Source organism: Scyliorhinus canicula, chromosome 8 (assembly GCF_902713615.1).
Source record: "Scyliorhinus canicula chromosome 8, sScyCan1.1, whole genome shotgun sequence".
Lineage (NCBI taxonomy): Eukaryota > Metazoa > Chordata > Chondrichthyes > Carcharhiniformes > Scyliorhinidae > Scyliorhinus > Scyliorhinus canicula.
This window is the reverse complement of record NC_052153.1, coordinates 165,150,453-165,177,806: the sequence shown is the minus strand read 5'-3', so window position 1 is coordinate 165,177,806 and position 27,354 is coordinate 165,150,453. Positions and strand designations below refer to the sequence as shown.

The 27,354-nt window shown below is 45.7% G+C and overlaps 1 protein-coding gene across 1 annotated transcript in view; it reads right to left on the bottom strand.

The window, feature by feature from the left end:
- Nucleotides 1–27,354, bottom strand: part of sorbs2b (sorbin and SH3 domain containing 2b) — a 531,274-nt gene that overhangs the window by 198,047 nt on the left and 305,873 nt on the right. The window contains exons 3-4 of the mRNA XM_038805638.1: nucleotides 19,603–19,659; nucleotides 3,414–3,509 (exon numbers count right to left, since the gene is read on the bottom strand). Coding sequence (XP_038661566.1) covers nucleotides 3,414–3,509; nucleotides 19,603–19,612 — 106 coding nt within the window. The 5' untranslated portion in view covers nucleotides 19,613–19,659. The remainder of the gene's footprint in view (nucleotides 1–3,413; nucleotides 3,510–19,602; nucleotides 19,660–27,354) is intronic.

The window sequence follows — 27,354 nt, the reverse complement described above, 5'->3', positions numbered from 1 at the left end:
CCGCCCCTTAGTAGTAATACTCTGTAAGCCTCAAGGATAGAAATGAGAAACCTCCCGTTTGATAGTGAACATGTGGAACAATCAAAGAATGTAACTTTGATTCATTATCAAGTGCCAGCGTTCATTGGGAGCTGGATCAATAGCTACGAAGAAGCAGGATTGAAACTTGGGAGACCAGCTGATTTTTTTTCCTCTGCTAAGTTTGAAAAGCAAGTTCTTGTTGTCTAAAATGTAAAATCACCAGGTTGTGTGAAAGTGAAGCCGATCGTACATGGACTCAGTATGGAGACAGTTACATGGGCTGAACGGTCCTTCCTCATACTTGATTCTCGTAACATGGAACATTTTCCTGCTCAGTCAGCTGCAGTGCTACTGGATCATGCAACCGAACGTCCATTGTTACAAAACAATTTTCAGTTTTGACTCAACTTTGTGAAAGCTCCCTTCAATACAAGCAAATAGTTTGCAGAAACCCCTGCTCAATTTCAGGGTTCAGCAACGCACATACAATATGGAACATAGTGGCAGTAATTACCTTTGAGCACATAGAACCATAGAATCCCTACAGTGCAGAATGAGACCAATCGGCCCATCGAGTCCGCACTGACCCTCTGAAAGAAAACCCTTCCTAGGCCCACTCCCCCACCCCATCCCTGGAACCTCACCTAACCTGCATATCTTTGGATACTAAAGGGCAATTGAGCATGGTCAATCCACCGAACCTGCACATGTTTGGACTGTGGGAGGAAACCGGAGCACCCGGAGGAAACCCATGCAGACACAGGGAGAACATGCAAACTCCACACAGTTACGCAAGGCCGGAAGCGAATCCGGAACCCTGGCACTGTGAGCAGCAGTGCTAACCACTGTGCCACCCGTGATCTTCATTCACAAACTTCACATCTTCATCCACAAGCCATTCTTCAAACTACTATTAGGAAAATAGGAAAAAGAGGCCATTTAGCCCGTCAAGTCCATGTACCTCTCAGTGAGATAATGGCTGATCTCTGGCCGAAATTCAGATGCAAGCCTTTGCCTCGGTCCTGTTTTTATCTTTGGTTAATAAAAGCCTACCAGGTCCCGCCAGCGATGGCCACATCCCGTCAGTGATTTTGTTCAAATCAATCGAACACCAACTTCTGTTTATGGAAGAGAGTTCTAAACACTTCCATCACAGTTTGCATGTGGAAATATTTCCAAGCTTGACTCCTGAAGGGCCTGGCTCTGCCTATTGGCTATGTCCCGCAGTCCTAGACTCCTTAAACCGGCAAAACAGTTTGTCTCTATCCATCCTGCAAGTTCCCTTTAATACCGTCTAAATATTGGTTAAATCACTCCTTAGCATTCTAAGAGGAGAATAAAATCCTAGTTTGTATAGTCTCTCTTTGTATTTTAAGGGAGGGCTGGTATCATTTTAGTCAACCTACATTCCACTCCTTCTAAAGCCAAAAGCCTGCCACTGTGCGAACACTATGCACTTTGGACAGTGAATATTAGTGCTCCCCAACACACATATGGCCCATATAAAGCTCTGATAAATTCCCAGGCATTACTTTCCTGTACACCACACTTTAGTTATTACTGTAATACAGAAACTTCATGAGGCATTATTCCAGCCACATATTGAAATCCTTAATATTCCAGGTGTAAGCTACAGCCTTGGCCCCAGTTGTGCTGTTTTGCTATCAATCCCACAATTCCTAAAATGACAGCTAGTTACATTCACAACTTAATATTTCTCTATGTGACTTGAAGAATAAATTAAACATATGCCTGATCCAAACACCATGATATAGAATTCCTGATCCAGCAGAATACCGAACTGTACAAGCCTGATCAAGTGTAAAACCTTTTCCTAATTACTGTACTCACGTTTTCACCGCTCAGCAGGCCGTTTAAATTTAGTGAAGCCTCTGCTAGCAACCCCTTGTACACTGAACAAAAAATGAACCTCGACATCAGTTGCAACACGGGCAATTAATTGGGCAGAGGTGGAGTATAATTCTTTTCTTTTTAAGCTTTCTATCAAAATTCTGATGCAGACGCAGAATGAATTGGCAAATAGTTGCGAGTTTCTCAGAATTCAGCAGCACTTGTTAGCAAGGGTCATTTAAATTAAATTGACTGAGACAACAAAACAGCTAGCTGCTCAGCCGGTACATTTATTCTGGGAGTCTGCATTAAGCTTTGACTGTAATTCGATTTTGATGGGAAGAAACAGTCGACTAATTTAAATACTGCACGCTGTCCGGCGCTGGGTCTTTTGGATCTGTTGTTCATGAGGACATCAGGTTGAACCCCTTTCAGATTTGGAAAAACATTTCTCCTATTTAAAAAACACAGTACACAACGGCAAAGAGACAGAATCTCCCTTTGTACACGTACATTTTTGAACCACATCCAGGTTGCCAAGTCTGGTCGATTGCATTCCTGATGATTACCTCACGATACCATTCATCTCGTCAACCAGCCTTTATACTCCCAATACTCTTGTTGCTAATGTATAAAAGTGCTCAGATAAATGATTTTAAAAAACACAAGTGGTGGAAATTTGACTGTAAACATGGTGCAATGCTTACCGATTTAGAAGTGGGGCGGCCTCTGACCAATCTGCAAAGGTCTTTGGCTCACTGCTAAATCTACTGGGCCCAGCAGGTGGTGGTGTGGGCCTGTAAAACCAGAAGCCTGTTCAAATGCATGTCCACATCCAAAGGGCCAAACTTTGTGCGTCATGGCTCAAAACTTGATGGGCTCTCTCATAAAAGAGAATCTATAAGGAGGCATTCTAATTCAGGCCTTCGGTCGGCCCCGAAATGCAAGAGGAAACTAAGTGGATCGCTCACACCCCAGAGATGGCCCAACAGCTCCCGATGGGAGTTGTAGAGTTAGGCCACTCTGTGGCAGAGGAGATCTTTCAATGCTGGATCACAGCAGCACAGTGCAGTATAGCTTTCCTTGCCTTCATCAGGGCATTTCCTGATGGGACACACTACAGGTGCAAGTATACATTTGTGTGTTAGTGACCCCATACAATGTGGAACAAAGTTTACAGCAGACACATGCCAGCCCGAACATTCACTCTGCCAGTGGAGTGCGCCTTCTGGAAGTTTGGGCCTATAGGATTTAGAAGAGAAAACGTAGATACTCATTTAAAGTTTTGGAGCTGACATTTACATCCTGACACTTTTGAAATGCAGAGAGCTTTTGTTTGAAATGAAATCACCAATACTGAAACTTGTAATGTTCTGGAAACACAAGAAATACAGGAACAAATACATTTTTAGTTCTTGAGGTTGATAATGCTGCAGAAACCATCACTGCAGGAATAATCACACATTTCATATTGATACCAACCAAGCAGAAGCACTTCAGCAGTTTAAGTTACGGTGTTAAGAGTTAATGCTAATTAATACCTGCAACCAGCAACAAGTTGGGAGAACTTTGCACTCTCTTCACAGAGGCTAATTTAACAGATGTAGCAGAACGTTTGCGAGCATAGCCACCGCTGTCTGAAAACAGAGAACCACACAAATGCAGAGGATGCATATCAGGCAGAGCATATTGTGAGCAAGCATGTGCAACATTCTGTGGTAGATTATTTCAACTAAACTAAACCAAACCAAGCACATTATTCACATGCAACGACGCCGCTCTCTGTCTTGTTAAAAGAAAACAGAGGTAAATAGCAATGCAATTCTGGGAGAAGCGCACTTTTATCAAATCCCAATTTTAGACAAGCCATCATTCTCAGCCCAGCAAGTTATTAGAAGAATCAGGATGCAGTGCAATGCATGAGAGACGGGCAGGTGAAGGGGGGAAAGGGAAATTAGCTTGAATGAGTGAAGACGGCATTCCCCAAAAATAAAAGCCTCCATCCGCAATTTGAACCCATGAGATGGGGTGATAGCACATTGTAGCAAACTACTGGATCGCGGAGTGGGAGGCTCGTCCCATGCCTGCACGTTCACAGCTGACCTCAGCCGTGTTGGTGCAGGGAGCTGCCTGCTGAGACCCTAACGCTTCCTTACAAAAGCCAGGGGGAATGGTAGGATACCCGTTGACCAGCTCCAACACTCCTCTTACCATTGAGCAACATTTAGAGGCTGGATGACCTAGTAACGGATTAAGAAGCTAAACTAGGTAGAAACAGGGCAAGAGTAACTCCAAGCTATCATAGGAAAGAAATAGCAGCTATAAATCAATTAGTACACCCATTGTTATGATCTCAGTAGAGGTCAGTACAACGTTTTTTTAAAGAATCTGGACCCCAGTAATTTTGCAAAAGATTGAAGCTACAAGATTCATGCACAAAAATAAAAGAACATGAATACTAATAATTACATGTTATCTTAAATAGTCGGTTATGTTAAAGATATTAATCCCCCCCCCCCCCCAACACACACACAAAAAAATGAAATCAGAGACTTAACAGAAATTGAAAAATAACCCAGTTGATCAGAGTATTGCTTCACAGATTTGTATACGGGCTGATATTTCTTGGACCCTCCTGCTTACTTCTGGCAAAGTTTCCCTTCAAATCTCCTCTCATCAGCCCATGTTGTAGACACTCTGAGCTAGCATCTTAAGCAGAGCCACCTCAGGTTAGAACTCTTTTGATTCTAACGTTATTTATCTCTGGAGTTTTGCACCTAAAACTCACTCTCTCTCTTCTGACGTTGGCTATCCCGGACGTCAAACTCATTCTTAGGAATCCTTCAGTTAACATAGAATCCAAACAATCCCTACAGGGCAGAAGAAGGCCATTGGGCCCATCGAGTCTGCACAGACCCTCCGAAAGAGCACCCTACTTTGGCCCACTCCACCGCTAACAACTACTGCTCGAGCCCACCATCTAGTCACCCTTTAATTGATTCATTGTTGACCCTTTATTATTATATTGTTTATCTCTCAGGCAACTTGGTCACACAATCATTTACCAGAAATCAAATCTGAGCGAAACCTAATTTTTAAAGGGACAAATTCCCCAACATTGTTGGGGGTTTCTCTCATCTCAGGTCTGGGTCTGTCATAGGCTAATTTAAAAAATATATATTTTATTGCAAACATTGTCAAAGTCTTACATACAAGGAGACTGATTACAGTGATTAGTCAACAACTCCATTATTGTTTCATCATGCAATTACCAGGATGTTAGAAAACAAAACAGATGCCAAGGTCTTACGGTCGAGTTACTAAGCTCATAGAAGTATATGAATTTGAAGTTATGGACTTAGTTTAGTGAATCATTGGAAGTTGGTGAAGCAATAGGTGCCTCCGTAAAAGTAGGAATATTGACATGTTTTTGATTTGTTAATTATTCAGACCCCTAATTCCGAAACATTTATGGATCTGGAACTTTCCAAAATCATTTCTGATCACTGAAGGTACTTTTATGCACATCACTTTGCAGCTAACTTGGGAACAATCTTCCACGTATTGGTGTGTAGGTGCTCTTCAGTAATTTGTACAGCTCTGAATAAAGGAATTTAGCAGACTACTGAATTTCAAGAGTTTTCAATTATTACAACCACAATGAATGTTACACAACACTGCTGCCAATTACATTTCTGACAATTTGCTCCTTTAATAGCTGACAGAGAAAAAAAAACATGCTTACAGATTCAGCGAAATCCTTCGCTTTAGCCATTTCAGGGGGAAGGTGTAACACTCATGTCACATAAACAGGTTTAGATAATTGCTGTTCTTAATAGGAAAGAGGCGGTAGCCTTTGATCCTGTAGATCAGCAATATCAACAGAAATTCAGCCAAATCTTACATTTGCACATGTTAGTGTTTTAAAACAATATATATATATTTATAAGCTCTGCCAAGTGCAATTTAGGTTTGACTCAATTCCAAGCATCTCAAACTGTTGTGCGCCCAAGCGCATTTGCTAACCCTGTTAGGCCCATCATCTCTTTGGCAATAATTCGAGTAACCTCTTCCCCTACCTTTGCATGCCTCTTTGCAAAAGTGCATCACTAGTGACAAAGTTGTGGGAGTGGCATAATTTAGGATTCTTATTAGATCCACAAAGGGGAAAGTTAGCAAACTTCAAGTGAAAAAATGTAAATGCAGAACGTATTTTCAAAAATGCTTATTTTAACTACTTCAATCATGATATTTCAAAAGGGAATGCAATAGACATTTGGAAAAAAATTAAAGGGCAATGGAAAGTGGCATTAGAATAGGTAGCTCTTATGTGGAGCTAGCACAGGTACAATGGCCCATGTAGTTCATCCTGTGTTGACCTTTCAAGGATTGTGTTAACTCATGGCGTGCCTCTCCACTCTCTGGGGAATTCTGTTAACACGGCTACGGTCTTGAAGGTTACCAACCTTGGAATTAGGAAAAACTGCTTCTTACCACTTTCAGATAGCATTCAGTGTTTAAAGACCTAGCAGTTCCCATGGCTGTAACAGCATCATTTTCATTTTAGTAACAAAACAGTGAGTTTTCCATTTCTGCTATATCACGTTTGTCATAGAAATTTCAGCAAATTATTTAGCGGATTAGGGTCAAACCCTTCCTCAACACAAACTATTAAAACGGCTAAGCGGGCAGCACGGTGGCCTAGTGGTTAGCACAACCGCCTCACGGAGCTGAGGTCCCAGGTTCGATCCCGGCTCTGGGTCACTGTCCGTGTGGAGTTTGCACATTCTCCCCGTGTCTGCGTGGGTTTCGCCCCCACAACCCAAAAACGTGCAAGCTAGGTGGATTGGCCACGCTAAATTGCCCCTTAATTGAAAAAATGATTGGGTACACTAAATTTATAAAAAAAAACGGCTAAGCAACCCAACTTTCTTTTGAAAATAGTGGTCCTTGATTTGTATCAGTACAGACATTCCAATTTCATCCAGCTGTTACTGTAAATAACAATTATTTTTCAGTACTACATCTAGCTGAAGACTTCCAAATATTTGCCCAATTATCTGCAATCCATTTTAATCATAGCGGATATAATTAACAGACCATACCTTTCATGTACAGTACAGTTTTAGCATGGCATAACACTGTACAAGACCAAGAGCCTTTGGTAAGATTCTGGGAAACAATTTATTTAAAATAGTTGCAAATATTGTTACAGTAGTTCCATATTAATTAGCATAATTCGTTAATTGAAAATAACATTGTGAAAAGTTTAATTGCTGAAAAGAGGGACCTGTTGCCAAAGTTTATTTGCCTTGCGCTCATTCGGACAAATGTAAGAATACTGAATTTCAAACAATCACAATAATTTATACTACAAGAAAAAAAATCTGTACAGTTGGTTGGTGAGTTAACTTTGAATGGTTGAGGTATAGCCAAGGAGGAGACAATGGACAGCATCTCCAAGCTTCTGAATAATTCAAGAAGGCACAAGTATTGAACATATTCCTTTTGGTTGATGAGAACAGGCGCCTATGTATGAATGCATGCCGCTTTTAGCAAGCATAAATGGGCAACATTACAAGCTCAACTGATTATCTTAAATTGGTTGTTAGTGTAGCTATTAGAGCACTCAACATCTCAAGGGGGTTTCAGGATGGGCAATAAATGCTGGCCCAGCCAGTGAAACCCACATCCTGTTAATTAATAAAACAAAACATTGTTCAACAAATGTCTGATTTAAGCTTTTCTCCTGTAGTATCGATTGTTGTGATCTGTTGAAATTTTGCATTCTTGCGTTTGACCTGATGAGTGCAAGACAAAAAGCTTTGGCAGCATGTCTCTCTTTCCAGCAATATTCAGGTTTTCTAGTACCAAGTGACTATGTTCATGAACTATTGGTGCCACAGCTCCACAAGGCCAAAATATATATTTTTTAAACTTCCAGAATGCTACAGCTCAAGTAATCAAGCAAGTGAGGGGAAAATAAAAGGAAATGTGAATTTCCAGTTCAATTTCAAAATCAGATTGTTCAGTAACGCAATAATAATATATATGGGTGGAATTTTAAAAATGGAATAGTGTCAGGTTCTGACTGAAAACTGCCATATTTTTCCCCAGAGCATCTTCAAGTCCTTATCTCCAGATCTTCTGACACTTTGTCCAAATTAAACAGGGTGGTGCATTTTGTGCCTCATACAGCCAGCAAGCCCAGCTTTACAGAGATTGGGGAGCCCTTTTTACAGGGCGCCCTTATCTCAAAAGTGAAAGCAAAGGCCCCCGTGCCCCCCACCACCAGTGCTGACATCGGGGCTTCAGCACCCCTGCCCCCTCAACCCCCTCCCTTCCCCATCGCTGGCATTCCCACATGGTGGGACCTCCTCCCACATTGGGGTTCCCTGGAGGCCCAGACAGCGCCAGGGAGCTAGGGGACAGTGCCAGGGCACTGCTCTGCCATGCCATGCCCCTCACCACCCAGGGGCTACAATGAACGCTGTGCCCTCAGCGTGGTCATATCGACTGCTGGAGAGCAGTCATGATTCCCACTGGTGTTGGAACATCTGACCCTCCTGGAAGAGTGGCGTTGTGCCATACAAGAACATTTAAATGCATGCAAAGTAATGGTAATCAGGTTCATGCCCTAACGGGAGTGAGAAACACAAGAAACCACCGAGTGTTGCTGAGCAACTGCTTATGGGGGAGAGTAATAAATGTACACATTGATAAACACATTGTAAAATGTCAATAATTGCAATAAAAGTATTATGAACAAAACATCCAAATACTTTGAAACGTCAGTTGTTCCTTTGGAAAATAATTTCATTGCATCATTATTTCAGTGTGGGTGCATTACCAATTTCTCAAAAATTATTAGGAAAATAAGATCTTGAAAAGTCAATTACATGTTATTACAAATGATGCGATTGTAATATCTTTGAATCACTAGGGTTTCCAGCAAATAGATTGGAGCATAAGGTGGGTGAATGTAGTTGAGGACACAAAATAGATACTTTGGAACATTTTGACAATAAGACATAGGAGCAGAATTAGGCCACTGGGCCCATCGAGTCTGCTCCGCCATTAAATCATGGCTGATATTTTTCTCATCCCCATTCTCCTGCCTTCTCCCCATAACCCCTGACCCCCTTATTAACCAAGAACCTATCTATCTCTGTTTAAAGACACTCAGTGATTTGGCCTCCACAGCCTACTGCGGGAAAGAATTCCACAGATTCACCACCCTCTGGCTGAAGAAAATCCTCCTCATCTCTGTTTTAAAGGGTCGTCCCTTTAGTCTGAGATTGTGCTCTGGTTCTAGTTTTTCCTACAAGTGGAAACATCCTCTCCAGGTCCACTCTATCCAGGCCTCGCAGTGTCCTGTAAGTTTCACTAAGATCCCCCCTCATCTTTCTAAACTCCAACGAGTACAGACCCAGAGTCCTCAACCATTCCTCATGCGACAAGCTCTTCATTCCAGAGATCATTCTTGTGTACCTCCTCTGGACACTTTCTAAGGCCAGCACGTCCTTCCTTAGATACAGGGCCGAAGCTGCTCACAATACTCCAAATGGGGTCTGACCATAGCCTCAGATGTAAATCTCTGCTCTTGTATTCTAGCCCTCTTGACATGAATACTCCATTGCATCTGCCTTCCTTACTGCCATGGCAAAAGAGGAAAAGACACTTAGCGGGAAGAGGGCTATTATTAGATTAGATTATAGTCCTCTGGGATAGCTGTTTCACAACCAGAAAATTCCAATACGTGCGCCAAAACCTTGCCTCCGTCTAAAGATGGCAACATACATAGAAGTTTGATGCAATTCTTCGCTTCACGGTTTCATTTGCCTTATTTTTCCGCCAAGTAGTCCATGCGTTTGAAGGGGCCCCTCTGTTGGGATGGAGATTGCAATGGTCTAGCCTGTGGACAGGAAATTCAGTTTTCCCTTTGGACAACTTGAGTCACATCCACTGAAAATCCAGCCAAGGGACTGAAGAATAAAAAACGTGATCCTTGAAGTCCGAATGTCAGAAAAGATTGTCAACTCCAAAGTCACAAATCCAGTGCGACAAGAGTTTTACAAATGTCACAATTCAGTTTATAAAAGGCTAGCCCACTCTGAAGGAGATTTTGAACAATTTCCGTGAGAAGCTGAAATAATCCAGCAGTGGATTACATTTAAAAAATAGGAAAGAATTTGCAGTGTTCAGACTAAAAATTCAATATCTAAATTACTGCCAATGCCTGAATTATGCAGGAGAGGAGCAGCTTTTCCTTGCCATAAAGCATTTGGGTAACTGGCACTTTGAGGCAGCAGTGCAAACCTCTGCCACCATGCCACCTTACATGCATAATTAGTAACCAAGTTCCATTTTTTTCTTCAGCCATCGAGATGCATGATAGGCATGGAAACCCACAATCATCCATACGGAGGGTGGGGCGATTAGGAATTTGATGGTCAATTGTGATCATAATGATTGGCGGAGCAGGTTCAAAGGGCCGAATGGCCTACTCATGCTTCTAGTTTCTATGTAGGTTCCTATGTGTATCAAGCAGGAGCATTCAAACTCACTTTCAATTGATCTATCAGGCATCAGAAGGACAAAAGACAGTGAATGCATAATAATAATCTGTATTATTGTCACAAGTAGGCTTATATTAACACTGCAATGAAGTTACTGTGAAAATCCCCTCGTCGCCATATTCCAGCGCCTGTTCTGGTACACACAGGGAGAATTCAGAGTGTCCAATTCACCCAAAAAGCATGGACGGGATTCTCCGACTCCCCTGCCGAGTCGGAGAGTCGCCAGGGGAGGCGGCGTGAATCCCGCACCGCTGCTCCGACACCGGCTGCCAAATTTACCGGCGCCAGTTTTTGGGCGGGGATCGCGCCGCGCCGGTCGGGGGCCATTGGCAGTGGCCCCCCCCCACCCGGCGATTCTCGGGGCCCCGATGGGCCGAGCGGCCACCCATTTTCGGCCAGTCCCACCGGCATGGATTAGACAAGGTCCATACCGGCGGGACCTGGCTTTGAGGGCGGCGCGGGGGGGATCTGGACTACGGTGGCCTGGCCCGCGATCAGGGCCCACCGATCTGCAGGCGGGCCTGTGCCATGGGGGCACTCTTTCCTTCCGTGCTGGCCTGTGTAAGGCTCCATGATGGCCGGCGTGGAGAAGAAACCCCCTACGCATGCGCAGGAATCACGGCAGTGGTTCTGTGCAGGCGCCAGAAGACGCTGGCGCTCCTGCACATGCGCCAACTCGAGCCGGCTCCAACCGCTCCGGCGCCGTCCTAGCCCCCAGAAGTGTGGAGGATTCCGCACTTTCAGGGCGTCCTGACACCAGAGTGGTTCACGCCACTCTTTGGTGCCGGTACAGCCTGCCCCACTGATTCCGGGAGACTCCCGCCCCATATCTTTCGGGACTTGTGGGAGGAAACCGGAGCCACCGGAAGAAGCTCATGCTGACAAGGAGATAGTAAGAAGTCTTACAACACCAGGTTAAAGTCCAACAGGTTTGTTTCAAACACGAGCTTTCGGAGCACTGCTCCTTCCTCAGGTGAATGAAGAGGTATGTTCCAGAAACATTTATATAGACAAAGTCAGAGATGCCAGACAATGCTTGGAATGCGAACATTTGTAGGTAATCAAGTCTTTACAGATCCAGAGATAGGGCAACCCCAGGTTAAAAAGGTGTGAATTGTCTCAAGCCAGGACAGTTGGTCGGATTTCGCAAGCCCAGGCCAGATGGTGGGGGATGAATGTAATGCAACATGAATCCCAGGTCCCAGTTGAGGCCGCACTCATGTGTGCGGGACTTGGCTATAAGTTTCTGCTTGGCGATTCTGCGTTGCCGCGCGTCCTGAAGGCCGCCTTGGAGAACGCTTACCCAGAGATCAGAAGCTGAATGCCCTTGACTGCCGAAGTGTTCCCCGACTGGAGGGGAACATTCCTGCCTTGTGATTGTCGCCCGATGTCCATTCATTCGTTGTCGCAGCGTCTGCATGGCCTCACCAATGTACCATGCGTCGGGACATTCTTTCCTGCAGCGTATGAGGTAGACAACGTTGGCCGAGTCGCACGAATATGTACCACGTACCTGGTGGGTGGTGTTCTCCCATGCAATGGCGGTATCCATGTCGATGATCTGGTACGTCTTGCAGAGATTGCCATGGCAGGGTTGTGTGGTGTTGTGGTCGCTGTTCTGAAGCCTGGGTAGTTTACTGTCTTGTGAATGCAACTGATGAATCTGGCATTGACACGACTCCTGACAGCTTGAGCATACACAGAACATAGAACATAGAACGATACAGCGCAGTACAGGCCCTTCGGCCCTCGATGTTGCACCGACATGGAAAAAAAACTAAAGGCCATCTAACCTACACTATGCCTTTATCATCCATATGCTTACCCAATAAATTTTTAAATGCCCTCAATGTTGGCGAGTTCACTACTGTTGCAGGTAGGGCATTCCACGGCCTCACCACTCTTTGCGTAAAAAACCCACCTCTGACCTCTGTCCTATATCTATTACCCCTCAATTTAAGGCTATGTCCCCTCGTGCTAGCCACCTCCATCCGCGGGAGAAGGCTCTCGCTGTCCACCCTATCTAACCCTCTGATCATTTTGTATGCCTCTATTAAGTCACCTCTTAACATTCTTCTCTCTAACAAAAACAACCTCAAGTCCATCAGCCTTTCCTCATAAGATTTTCCCTCCATACCAGGCAACATCCTGGTAAATCTCCTCTGCACCCGTTCCAAAGCTTCCACGTCCTTCCTATAATGAGGCGACCAGAACTGTACGCAATACTCCAAATGCGGCCGTACTAGAGTTTTGTACAACTGCAACATGACCTCATGGCTCCGGAACTCAATCCCTCTACCAATAAAGGCCAACACACCATAGGCCTTCTTCACAACCCTATCAACCTGGGTGGCAACTTTCAGGGATCTATGTACATGGACACCGAGATCCCTCTGCTCATCCACACTACCAAGAATTTTACCATTAGCCAAATATTCCGCATTCCTGTTATTCTTTCCAAAGTGAATCACCTCACACTTCTCCACATTAAACTCCATTTGCCACCTCTCAGCCCAGCTCTGCAGCTTATCTATGTCCCTCTGTAACCTGCAACATCCTTCCGCACTGTCTACAACTCCACCGACTTTAGTGTCGTCTGCAAATTTACTCACCCATCCTTCTGCGCCCTCCTCTAGGTCATTTATAAAAATGACAAACAGCAACGGCCCCAGAACAGATCCTTGTGGTACGCCACTCGTAACTGAACTCCATTCTGAACATTTCCCATCAACTACCACTCTCTGTCTTCTTTCAACTAGCCAATTTCTGATCCACATCTCTAAATCACCCTCAATCCCCAGCCTCCGTATTTTCTGCAATAGCCGAACGTGGGGAACCTTATCAAACGCTTTACTGAAATCCATATACACCACATCAACTGCTCTACCCTCGTCTACCTGTTCAGTCACCTTCTCAAAGAACTCGATAAGGTTTGTGAGGCATGACCTACCCTTCACAAAACCATGCTGACTATCCCTATACATGTCGAGACTAGGGCAGCGGCCTTCCGGAGGGGTCCAATTTGACTCTTTCCTCTTCGGTTGCCGCACCGCAGATCTCTCGGTCTGCTGTTCCGGTTCATTGGTAGTCTCCTTGGGTTCGCTGTCGGCCTCTTGGGGTCTGTGGAAGAATTCCTGGAGCCTCATTCGCCTGATGAATTCCTCCGTGTCTGCCGCGAGACTGATGGGGTCCATTTTGGTGGTGCAGAAATTGAGCCCTCTGCTGAGGACTTGATTTTGTCTGGTTGAAGGGTGTAGTCCGACAACCGACGTTATACATCAGATACATTGATGACATTTTTTTCCTTTGGACCCACGGTGAAAAATCACTGAAACGACTACACGATGACATCAATAAGTTCCATCCCACCATCAGACTCACCATGGACTACTCTCCAAAATCAGTTGCATTCTTTGACACACTCATCTCCATCAAGGACGGTCACCTCAGCATTTCGCTTTACCGCAAGTCCACGGATAACCTCACGATGCTCCACTTCTCCAGCTTCCACCCTAAACACATTCAAGAAGCCATCCCCTATGGACAAGCCCTCTGTATACACAGGATCTGCTCAGATGAAGAGGAGCGTAACAGACATCTACAGACGCTGAAAGATGCCCTTGTACGAACGGGATATGGCGCCCGAGTCATCAATCGAGAGTTCCAACGCACCACAGCAAAAACAACGCACCAACCTCCTCAGAAGACAAACACCGGACACAACTGACAGAGTACCGTTCGTCGTCCAGTACTTTCCCGGAGCGGAGAAACTACAACATCTTCTTCGCAGCCTTCAACACATCATCGATGAAGATGAACATCTTGCCAAGGTCATCCCCACACCCCCACTACTTGCCTTCAAACAACTGCGCAACCTCAAACAAATCATTGTTTGCAGCAAATTACCCAGCCTTCAGAACAGCGACCACGACACCACACAACCCTGCCATGGCAATCTCTGCAAGACGTGCCAGATCATCGACATGGATACCACCATTGCACGTGAGAACACCACCCAGCAGGTACGCGGTACATACTCGTGCGCCTTGGCCAACGTTGTCTACCTCACACGCTGCAGGATTGGATTGGACTGGATTGGATTTGTTTATTGTCACGTGTACCGAGGTGCAGTGAAAAGTATTTTTCTGCAAGCAGCTCAACAGATCATTCAGTACATGGAAGAAAAGGGAATTAAACAAAATTCAAGAAAATACTAGAAAATACATGAGAATACATAATAGGGCAACACAAGATATACAATGTAGCTACATATGCATTGGCATCGGTTGAAGCATACAGGGTGTAGTGTTAATGAGGTCAGTCAATAAGAGGGTCATTTAGGAGTCTGGTGACAGCGGGGAAGAAGCTGTTTTTGAGTCTGTTTGTGCGTGTTCTCAGACTTCTGTATCTCCTGCCCGATGGAAGAAGTTGGAAAAGTGAGTAAGCCGGGTGGGAGGGTTCCTTGATTATTCTGCCCGCTTTCCCCCGGCAGCGGGAGGTGTAGATGGAGTCCATGGATGGGAGGCAGGTTCGTGTGATGGACTGGGCGGTATTCACGACTCTCTGAAGTTCCTTGCGGTCCTGGGCCGAGCAGTTGCCATACCAGGCTGTGATGCAGCCCAATAGGATGCTTTCTATAGTGCATCTGTAAAAGTTGGTAAGGGTTAATGTGGACATGCAGAGTTGCAGAGTGGAGAGGCAAGTCCTAGGTTTTGGAGCTTTGATATGAGCTTGGCTGGGATTATGGTGTTGAAGGCGGAGCTGTAGTCAATAAATAGGAGTCTGATGTAGGAGTCCTTGTTTTCGAGATGCTCTAGGGATGAGTGTAGGGCCAGGGAAATGGCGTCTGATGTGGACCGGTTGCGACGGTATGCGAATTGAAGTGGGTCAAGGCGTTCCGGGAGTATGGAGGTGATGCGCTTCATGATCAGCCTCTCGAAGCACTTCATTACAACTGACGTCAGGGCCACCAGGCGGTAGTCATTGAGGCATGTTGCCTGGTTCTTCTTTGGTACCGATGGTGGTCTTCTTGAAGCAGGTGGGGACCTCGGAGTGGAGTAGGGATAGGTTAAAGATGTCTGTGAATACCTCTGCCAGCTGGTATGCGCAGGCTCTGAGTGCACGACGAGGGATCCCGTCCAGGCCCATCGCCTTCTGTGGGTTCACTTTCAGGAAGGCCGATCTGACTTTGGAAACTGTGATGGTGGGTATGGGTGAATTATGGGCTGCTGGGGCACTCGACAGCGGATTGTTGGTTACCTGCTCAAACCGAGCATAGAATGCATTAAGTTCATCGGGGAGGGGTGCGCTGCTGCCAGAGATACTGCTCGGCTTCGCCTTGTAGCCCGTTATGTTGTTTAGTCCTTGCCACAACGAAAGGATGTCCCAAAACGTGGTACATTGGCGAGACCATGCAGACTCTGCGCCAACGAATGAACGGACATCAGGTGACAATCACAAGGCAGGAATGATCACTTCCAGTCGGTGAACACTTCAGCAGTCAAGGGCATTCAGCCTCTGATCTCAAGGTAAGCATTCTCCAAGGCGGCCTTCAGGACGCGCAACAACGCAGAATCGCCGAGCAGAAACTTATAGCCAAGTTCAGCACACATGAGTGCGGCCTCAACCGGGACCTGCGATTCATGTCGCATTACATTCACCCCCCACCATGGGGTGGGCCTGGGCTTGCGAAATCCTACCAACTGTCCTGGCTCAAGACAATTCACATCTCTTTAACCTGGGGTTACCCCTTCCTTTGGATCTGTAAAGACTTGATTACCTTCGAATGCTCGAATTCTAAGCAATGTCTGGCATCTTTGAATTTGTCTATATATATGTTTCTGGAACATACCTCTTCATTCACCTGAATAAGGAGTTGTTCTCCGAAAGCTAGTGTTTGAAACAAACCTGTTGGACTTTAACCTGGTGTTGTAAGACTTCTTACTGTGCTCACCCCAATGCAACACCGGCATCTCTACATCATGACAAGGAGATAACGTGCCGACTCTGCACAGTGACCCAAGCGGGAATCAAACCCTTGCGCTGTGAAACATTTCAATAGATTATTATCCATTTGACTAGCCCATCAGAAAGACACATGCCAAATTGGGTCCGGTTTAGTGCGTACGGGTTGTGAGCTTGCCGCTGCTGACCATGTTTTGTAACGGATCTCTAGATTTGAAACAAATTAGGTCAAAACCTGCAATGCTATATTTAACGTCAAGGTGAAGCATTTTTGTCCTCGTACTAAATTTGTGCAGTAAATGTATCAAGTTGCAAGATGACTCCTGGAGCCAAGCAGAGCGAGACTGTCCTCCCAAGGAATTTTGGTCTGGTGCTGAGTCGCTCACTCTGGATTCAAGTTGCATCCACACTACAATTGAGGTGTCAATACAGAGCAACCTCGGTTGTACTGTGAACGCACCATTAGATTCATTTCTAGATGATCTTCTTTTATTTGCAGTTTACATAATTGGATAAGACAAAGGTGTTCCGGTTTCTTTTTTAGGATGTAGAATGGGGAGTGTGTGAAAAAAAAACCTGGGTGGGGCACTGGAGGTTCGGTGGCATATCGGGGAAGCATCGTTAAAAAGAAGCTGGCAGGAATCCTGGAAACGGCTAATCAAATCGGATGAGGCGGATTTTGAGAATGATATTCGGTCAGACATGTGGAAACACTGATTGCATGGGATGGCCAAAAGGAGTTTTCTTTTGTCAGAATGTCTCCGTGGTAATGAATAGGCCATGATCAGATTTTGAGTTCCTGAGTGCAGAGACTTGTCTGTGGCAATTCGGGTAGCTGAATGTCCTAAATGTGCTGCCACTGACTGAGGCTCCAGGCCATGGTTGAAGAGTTCCTATTTATAAGGTAAACATTCAGATACTTAATTTTGTTCTTTTAAATTTGCACTAAATCCCAATTTAAGTCCATGAGGTATTCCTGCTGCATTGGTGGACAAAATTCGAAATATTCTCTGCAAGAAAGATTTTTGTGAAAGCTTGTATTAATTTAAATATGATCACTGTGTGGCCAACCTTACTGCAGTTTTAATCCCAGAAATTGTATGGAAAGGACCAGACAGTTTTTAGCCATTTGTATTAGCATTTTTTGTCCCCAGTGAGAGCTTGGATCATTAAGACTACCTTAAAAAGAGATTACAATGTATGCAAGTAAGGAAAGAACACCTGTTCAAAATACTAACTCTCCAGATGATATCTGTTTGTTTAAAAATGCCTTACTGATGCCTCTGCAGTAATGAGTCACTGGTAACACAAAACGGCTTTACTGAAGTCTTTAGCATAATAATTTTCGTAGTTTGCATATCAAAGGAGATAGCTACAAAACCAGATTTGTGAAAAGTGATAGTTAATTTTAAAAATTGTATATGATTTGATTAAGCATTCAACAAAATAAAATGATGATTGCTTGTATTACAAATTTTAAAGTGTTAATTGTATGGAACCCACATTAAAAGTCAGTGTTAAATGAGCTTTTATATTTATTTTTCAGCTACTATTTCAGCTTGCTCGGGTGATTTTTTAAAAATTAAATGGGATTCATGAGGCTTCATCTAATTGACAAATATATTGGTCTGCTTCTCCGAAATTAGCCATTTTAAGTAGCTGATTTGGGATTAAATTGATAATTGGACCAGCCATCACAATCTTGCACTTGGCAGCAGGGTCCCCCTTTCATGTTGTGTTCCTGCCCTGCTGGGACTGCCAACTGCTTTGATAATGGCCTGCAAGGAATAGGTTTAACAGCGATAGTCAGAGAAAATCATCCTGTGCTGCTATTGGTACAATATTGGTGCCCATCTAAACTCACACACAGTGGGAGGGGAGATCAATTAAGGATTTTACTAATAACCATATCATTTTCATGATGGATCGGGGAGTTTATCAAATAAGCAGGCAAGCCCTTCTTAATGTGAAGGTTTACAGCTCCATGGGCACACCGAATGACTAAAATGCCAGTACATCAAAGGCCTATATCTATTATCCTGCCCACATCTTCATGCAGTCTTGCTCGAGTGGGTTACCATCAAGTAAATTACCATTCTCCATTCCACACTGAGCAAAGTTTCCGAATCAGCGGTTCTCAAACCTGGTCAAATTGGACCCACCAAAATCTTGCAGTCTGCCAGCAAAGAATGTTAACGTTGGCAGACCTGCGATAACAAAAGACTACTTCCTCTTCACGCTGCTGCTACTCATCCACCAGATTTCACCCTAATTTCTACTCTCTCTTCACTTTTCCTTCTTGTTCCGCCTTTTTCTTTTTCATAATTGCAGAGTTTTCTCTCTACTTCTTTAAGAGGGCTGCTGCGTGGGAACACTGCTGCCTGGGTGGGAACACTGCACCGTGAGGGAAAACATCAGGGAGCAGCCGAGAAGCAGAATGTGTAAAAGCGGTCAGGAAGCGCTGCTTCCAATGCAGGCCGGTAGGTGGGCGCCTGAATCCCAAGTGGACCGGGCCAGCTTGTGCTGAAGGTTCTGGCAAAGGGAAATCGGGGGGGCCTTGCTGCTAACGAGGCTGTGACCTTTTGCTGGAGAAATGCACATGCGGGGCATCGGGTGAATAAAGCAGCGGGTCGCTGAGCTTCTGGCAAACTCACAAATGGCTAATTCGGGGTAAGGTACCCTGTGCATGTGGAAACAACACCTCAGCAATAAGGGTCAGGAGAGATCAAACAGTGCAACAAAAACTGTGCAATAACAAAAAGAGAGAAGTAGAAAATACGAACATAACCATCATCTTAACAGAAGCAGTTTTGCAGGGGAAAAAATTAAATTAAACTGGTTTTTCAGATGTTTTGATCCTATATTTCTTCAGAAACATGCAATTCAGACTGCAAATGTAACAAATTACTTCTGTAATCTGCTACTCACCAGCTAGATTAGATAGACATTTCAAAATGTATCTCAGTATTTAATTTATAATTCCATGTTGCAAATATAGCAGCTGTTATACATTGGGTACTCTGGAGTAATTATAATTTTGTAAGCATGAATTATCCTACCTTTACTTGCTCGTCAAATAAAATTCAATGCACTTTGGTTTCTAATTTCTCTGGGCTGTATGACAATCTTAAACCTAGGTTAATGCAAACAACATGTTCAACCTTCTCTTTAAGAGATCTGAGCATACCTGTATTCATGGCGATAACCTGCCCAGCTGCTTTATTCCGGAAAATTCACTTTCACCCTGGAAATAAATAGGATACAGCTGCTTTAGTGCAGTCCAGACCAAACATGGCAATGTAAAACAATGCAAGAATCCTTTAGTGATTTGCAACAGTAAACTGTTAGATCATTCATTCTGCAAACCCTCCTACTTGAAGGAGATGGGTTCCTGTCTTATTTATTGGAATGGATTGGAATTTATGCTATTTTCTTGGGACGCTAATGTACTAATATTGCTGCAATATATCCAAAGAGGAACATTCATAAATATGACCAGTGCCTCATCTAACCGTCCATTATTCTATCAGAAATCTTTCTCGAAGATAGTACAAATGCACATAGAACTAGATCATCTAGTTAGTCTATCACAAATCTGTGAAACAGCTGAACTGTGATACACATATTCACTCTGAGGCATTGCCGCACACTTTCCACCAAACCTTAGAAAAAGGTGCAGTAAGTGCAATAATATATGTGTGGGGGGGGGAGGGGGGTGAGGAGAGGGGGGGGAGAGGGGAGGGGAGAGAGGAGAGGGGGAGAGGAGAGGGGGGAGAGGAGAGAGGGGGTGGGGGAGAGGAGATAGGGGGCGGGGAGAGGAGAGAGGGGGTGGGGGAGAGAGGGGGTGGGGGGAAAGGAGAGGGGGTGGGGGGGAAAGGAGAGGGGGTGGGGGGGAAAGGAGAGGGGGTGGGGGGGGAAAGGAGAGGGGGTGGGGGGGAAAGGAGAGGGGGTGGGGGGAAAGGAGAGGGGGTGGGGGGGAAAGGAGAGGGGGGGTGGGGGGAAAGGAGAGAGGGGGTGGGGGGAAAGGAGAGAGGGGGTGGGGGGAGAGGGGGTGGGGGGAGAGGGGGTGGGGGGAGAGGGGGTGGGGGGAGAGGAGAGAGGGGGTGGGGGGGAGAGGAGTGAGGGGGTGGGGGAGAGGAGTGAGGGGGTGGGGGAGAGGAGGGAGGGGTGGGGGGGAGAGGAGGGATGGAGGAGGGATGGGGGGGAAGAGGAGGGAGGGTGAGGGGAAGAGGAGGGAGGGTGAGGGGAAGAGGAGGGAGGAAGGGGGAGGAGATGTGGAAGAGGGGAGAAGAGGAGGGGGGATGAAGAGAGGGGAAGGAAGAATCATAGAATCACTACAGTGCAGAAAGGGGCCATTCGGCCCATCGAGTTTGTACCAACCCTCTGAATTATACCCTACTTAGGGTCAGGCCCCCACAGTATGTTCATAACCCAGTAACCCCACCTGACCTAACTTAACTTAACCTTACCTTTTGGACACTTATGCCATGGCCAAGTCACCTAACCTGCATATCTTTGGACTGTGGGAGGAAACCGGAGTACCCGGAGGAAACCCACGCAGACATGGGAAGACCGTGCAAACTCCATACAGACAGTCACCTGAGACCGGAATTGAACCCGGGTTCATGAAGCTGTTAGGCAGTAGTGCTAACCACTGTGCCACTGTTCTGCCCAAAGAGGGGGAAGGGGTGAGGAGGAGGAGGGGGAAGGAGTGGTGAGGGGGAAGGGGTGGTGAGGAGAAGGGGGAAGGGGTGGTGAGGAGAAGGGGGAAGGGGTGGTGAGGGGGAAGGGGTGGTGAGGAGAAGGGGTGGTGAGGGGGAAGGTGTGGTGAGGAGAAGGGGGAAGGGGTGGTGAGGGGGAAGGAGTGGCGAGGAGAAGGGGGAAGGGGTGGTGAGGAGAAGGGGGAAGGGGTGGTGAGGAGAAGGGGGAAGGGATGGTGAGCAGAAGGGGGAAGGGGTAGTGAGGAGGAGGGGAAGGGGGTGGGGAGCAGGGGGAAGGGTGAGGGGGTGGGAGGCAGGCCATGGCTGTTACATGGAGTGGTGTTTCATCAGTGCAGAGAATGAATTCATTGTGTAAATACTTGGACATGAGGTTCATCTTCAGATGGGACAAATTGCCCTAACGGAAAAACAATTGCTAATATGGGCAATATATTTTGTTCTTATCCCAACAAGGTTCAGCCAGTCAGTTTTTCCTCGCAGAGCTGCAGATTGGCTACAAGAATTTGCCAGAGTCTCACTTTTGTTTTATTAGAAAATAAATCACCGAACCGTGAGAGGAATGTGTGGTATTGGGAACAGAAAGCTTCAATTCAGAAGGAGGTCACGATGCAAATAGCTGGTGTTAATAAGTGGAAGCTTGTGCAAATCACTCTTGGTCAACACTCATCAACTTTATATTTCTCGTGCCACCAATAAAAGTATTCACGTCTATTCTCTTTCATTCCTTTAAAAATATTCTGTTCCTGGCAATCAGGGATAGGAGATGGGGGCCATCCACAGTCCAAGGGTGCCAAAACCATGACAATTTGAATATTCCTCACTGCTATCTTTCTGGGTTATCTTTCATTTGAATATATTACAAAAGAACAATATTTTGCTGGAATACACTGCAATGTATGCTTTCTATAGAGATGTGTTTCCTCAACATTCATCCCCTCCATCAAGCCTTTTCTCCACCTTCAGACGTTTTAAGGCCAATGTGGACAATTCCAGACCCTGTCATCGGATATTTAACTGCCATACAAGCAAACCTTGTAGTTCAAATCTATTTAGAAAGCAGTATGGACGTAGTTCGTCACAGCTGTGACATAAGCATCGGCAGATTTGTTTTCCAAAATGAGCTCCAATTATGCAAAGCAAATTGGATATCACTGACTACAGACCACTGCCTTGGGCTGGATTCCCTGCCGTGAGGCGCCAGAAATGCAAATCGTGATTGGGCAGAGAATTAGACGTCTGGCCAAAACCATGGAGCCTGCCCGGTGCCCATTGAGGTGCCTTGCCCCAGACCCGCCCCTGCGGCGAAAACGTAGTTTGCGCCCCCCGCTGGTGGGGGCATGCAAAACCGGCATTTGCACCATTTAACTGTGATTAGCAGCTTGGACACTAGTGACCCCCCCACCCATCCGGATCACCAGCTATCTCCTCCTGGTGAGGCTTGCGGCGCGGACTGCCTCTGCCACCACCCCTCAGGCACTGTTCAGGAGGGAAGGCTTGAGTGTGCAGCCCACCCTGGGAAAGAGGGTGTCCCTCTGCTCTTCACTGGCATGGAGGTGCGGGTAAACTCGGCCTCCTGACCTGGGGGGCGGGCGGGGGCCAGGTCTTCTCTGAGCCACCTTCATGGCTGCAGTGAGTGTGTAGTTCCTGACGGGGTCTCATTTCTGGCGGGGGGGTCTCTATTTAGGAAGTCTTTGGGGCACAGTGGTGGGGGGTCTGGTGGGGATGAGGTTGGCAGTTCTTGCATTGAGTGGGGGGGGGTGGCTCTCGGATGCACTTTGGAGGCAACCCCCCAAGGCGTTACCCCCTTGGCGCAACGCATGATCTACCACGCCAGGGCCGCACTTGTCTATACCTGTAGTAATCCCGCCCGCGTTATTCCTGTCCCAGAGGATTGGATAATCACCAGGGCCCGAAGAATATGGTGCCCTGATCGCTAAGTGGATGCAGATGGGTCATTAAGACCCACCTGCAACCAACCGCTGGCACGCGAGCGCAAACCTCAATCCCAAAATCAGTAGGGAAACAGAGCGTCAGAAATGGATCAGCCGACGCTGGATCTCCGCCCCACCGGGATCTCCGCCCCACCGGGATCTCCGCCCCACCGGGATCTCCGCTTCAGGCGGTGGAGAAAGGAGAATCCAGTCCTTATTCTCCCAAACGAGAATACTGCCCTATATATCGACTGGAAATCTCTGGTCGCCGGGATACACATTTCGCGCTGGAAGCACACCCCCACCAGCGGGTTTCACAGCAGCTTGGGATGGTTTCAATGGGAAATCCCATTGAAAAGCGGCGGAAGGATGGAATCCCGCCGCCATCGAACGGCGTGCAGCCGAGAATCACACGGCTGGTGGAGTGGAGAATCCCGTGCCTCATTTTTAAAAAGCTTAAAGTTACCTTTCTAGTTTGCTTTTCAAATCTTCTGCAGATAGTATTTTACAAAGACATGAAATAATGAAGTCTCCAGTATACTATTTCTGCTCGAATTTAATTTAAAATTCAGATGAATTTGGTTCATTTGAAAACAAAAGGGCAGTGGTTAGCACTGCTGCTTCACAGTGTCAGGGACCCGAGTTTGGTTCTGGTCTTGGCCGACTGTGTGGAGTTCTCCCTGTGTGCGTGGGTTTCCTCCGGGGGCTCTGGTTTCCTCCCACAGTCCAAAGATGTGGAGGTTGGGTGGGGTTGCGGCAGGAGTGGGCTCTTTCAGAGATCCAATGGGCCGAATTGCCTCCTTCCGCACTGAGGGGAATCTATGGTCAAACATGTTCGATGTGGCTTGTAAGTATCTACAATGCACAGAGGTTTTCAATTTTTAAATCTTGCCATTTTCAGAGAACGGAGAACCTAACTAAGACTTAAAACTGCGGACTGCCTGCATTCTTCAAATATTTCCCCCCGCCAAAGCAGGGGAGCTAGACTCTCATCTTTTTTATCTAACTTGGACTTGATTTATTAGTACCACATGAAAGAGGCAGTGGCAAACCTGGCGGAACAATGATAACTAGAATCTGAGGCAGTTTTACCGTAAGAATGATTTGTGCATTTAATAGTAGAAACTAAAAGTTCTAACTGTATGGAAATCAATGCTGTCACTCTACCTTGAGATTCTCTTGGGATGAGACCTTAGCGCCCAAGTTAGGAATAGAGAGGAGCCTGTTTATCAAGGCTTTTCTAAAATCCACCTCTTTTGATTTGTCACTCTTTTCGGTCACCATCTTCCTGAGATGCATCTATTGCAGACTATTTTAGGAATGTGCTTGAATTTAGACTCCAATTTGTGTGTTTTTGCTACTTTGTCATCACTTCGCAGATTGCATAATTATTTTAATTGATTGTGATGATTATCTTTCATTGGGAACAAGATGTTATGTTCTCTTTCCCTTGGTTTCAAATCCAAACAACCATGTTGATGTTTAATGTTCCTAATTGTTTTGTTATAATTCCCCCTTTTCTCTTCACGACTTCCTTACTGTCCTGAAATCCTCCCCTGTTGATTGCTGTGTTTTGATGAGGTAGAGACATCTTCTCATCTTTCATCTTGGATCTCAGCTGTGAATTTAAATAATACCCTTATCTCCCTAATACCAGTTTAAACTACTACCCCACTTAGAAGGTCAAAATGCAGCTCCCTATCCTCCCTGTGCAGCTGGATCCTTGACTTCCTCACCCACAGACCGCAATCTGTCAGGACAGGCAACAGCACCTCCTCCACAATAGCCCTCAACACTGGGGCCCCGCTAGGATGTGTGCTCACTCCTCTATTGTACTCCCTATACACACACATGACTGTGTGGCAAGATTTAACTCCAACTCAATCTATACGTTTGAGGATGATACGACTCTGGTGGTACGTATCTCGAACAACGACAAATCAGACGACAGGAGGGAGATAAATCATTTGGTTGCATGGTGTATCGAAAACAACCTCTCGCTAAATGTTGGAAAGACCAAGGAACTGATCATCGACTTCAGGAAGCGTAGCACGACACACTCCTGTCTGCATCAATGGCTCCGAAGTGGTGATGGTCGATAGCTTTAAGTTCCTGGGGTCAACATCATCAACAGTCTGTCCTGGTCCACTCACGTTGATGCAACAGTCAAGAAAGCCCAACAACGTCTCTACTTCCTACAGAAGCTAAAGAAATTTAGCAGGTCTGCATCGACTCTCACAAACTTCTACAGATGTGCGATAGAGAGCATCCTATCCGGCTGCATCACAGCTTGGTATGGCAACTGCTCGATCCAAGATTGCAAGAAGCTGCAGACTGTGGTGAACTCAGCCCAACATATCACATAAGCTTGCCACCCCCACATTGCTTCTCTTTATACCTCCCGTTGCCTCAGGAAGGCAGACAGCATTATCAGAGACCCACTCACCCAGGCATTGCCTTCTTCCAGACCCTTCCATCAGGCAGAAGGTACAGAAGTCTGAAGACATGCACATCCAGACAGAGGAACAGCTTCTTCCCCACAACTACAAGACTCCTCAACGACTGCCCTCGGACTGATTTGTTCCCTGTAAGAACACTTTTCACGACGCCTTCTGCTGCTCTTGCTCATGTATTTGCTTTGTTTGGCCCCTTGTTCCGCACTGTAACCAATCACTGTTTGTCGATGTACCATTTGTCAATGTTCTCTGTTGATTATTCTTTTTGTCTACTATGGTCCCCCGGCCGCAGAAAAACACTTTTCACTGTACTTCGGTACATGTGACAAAAAATCAAATTAATCAAAATCTTGCAACTCTCGACCAATTACCCACCTGTTCATGCCTTGGAACACTTGGAGGCAGATAAAAGGAAGACAAATTCCCAAATTAGCACTCGCTCCTTATTACACTCTGTCCAGTCACAAAACCTATCTGCTTTTATAGGGGACCAGGACTCACACCCAAATTGCAACACCGAAGTCAGCTTCCTTCCATGGTAAGTATTCAGGTAACCACTTTCAATTGATTGACAGATAACTTCCAGGTAGTTTCTAGTAAACTAGACTTTTTAACCAATGTGAAGTTAAAAAGTTCTGTGTCAGAATCTGAATGTTAATCTAAAGTATATCTTGAGAAAAAGTTACCAGACCCGGGTTCAATTCCGGCCTCGGGTGACTGTGTGGAGATTGCACTTTCTCCCCGTATCTGCGTGGGTTTCCTCCGGGTGCTCCGGTTTCCTTCCACAGTCCAAAGATGTACAGGTTAGGTGGATTGGCCGTGCTAAATTGCCCCAAAAAGGTTAGGTGGGTTACCAGGTAACGAAGGTAGGGTGAGGGCATGTGTCTAGATCGGGAGCTCTTTCAGAGGGTCGGTGGAGACTCGATGGGTCGAATGGCCTCCTTCTGCACTGTCCATGATTCTAAGTGTTTGTAGAAAATTTGTGAGAATTATCTTGAGCAATAATGTGGAACGAACTAGGGATAAAGCTGCTTTAGATCTAGAATCATGCAATAAGGTAGGGTTGATTAGTAATGTCACAGTGAAAGATCCCTGAGGAATAGTGGTTATATACAACTGAATTGTTTTGTTTTATTTTTTATAAATTTAAAGCACCCAATTATTTTTTTACAATTAAGGAGCAATTTAGCGTGGCAAACCCACCTGACCTGCACATCTTTGGGTTGTGGGGATGAAACCCACGCAGACACAGGGAGAATGTGCAAACTCCACACGGACAGTGGCCCAGGGTCGGGATTGGAACCCGGGTCCTCAGTGCCAAAGGCAGCAATGCTAACCATTGTGCCACATGCTGCCCCTCCATTTGCCTTCTTTACTGTCTGCTGTACCTGTGTTCTTACTTTCAGTGACTGATGCACGAGGACACCAAGACCTCACTGAGTATCCACCTCTCTCAATTTACACCCATTCAAATAATAATGTGCCTTCCTATTTTTGCCACTGAAGTGGATAACCTCACATTTATCCACATTATACTGCATCTGCCATGCATGTGCCCACTCACTCAGCCTGTCTAAATCCTGCTGGAGCATCTCTGCATCCTCCTCACAGCTCACCCTCCCAACCTACATCGTGGCAAGCATATACGTCATGGAATTTTGCATCTCTGTCCACAGAGATACTAGAGTAATTATTAAACAGGAAACATCCCCACCGGCAATTCCCTCCAACTTAATTAACATCTTGCCTTGGACATAAATCACAGTTTCTACAGTTTCACTGGGTAAATATCTTCGAATTCCGTAACACCATCGTGGCTGCACAATTACCA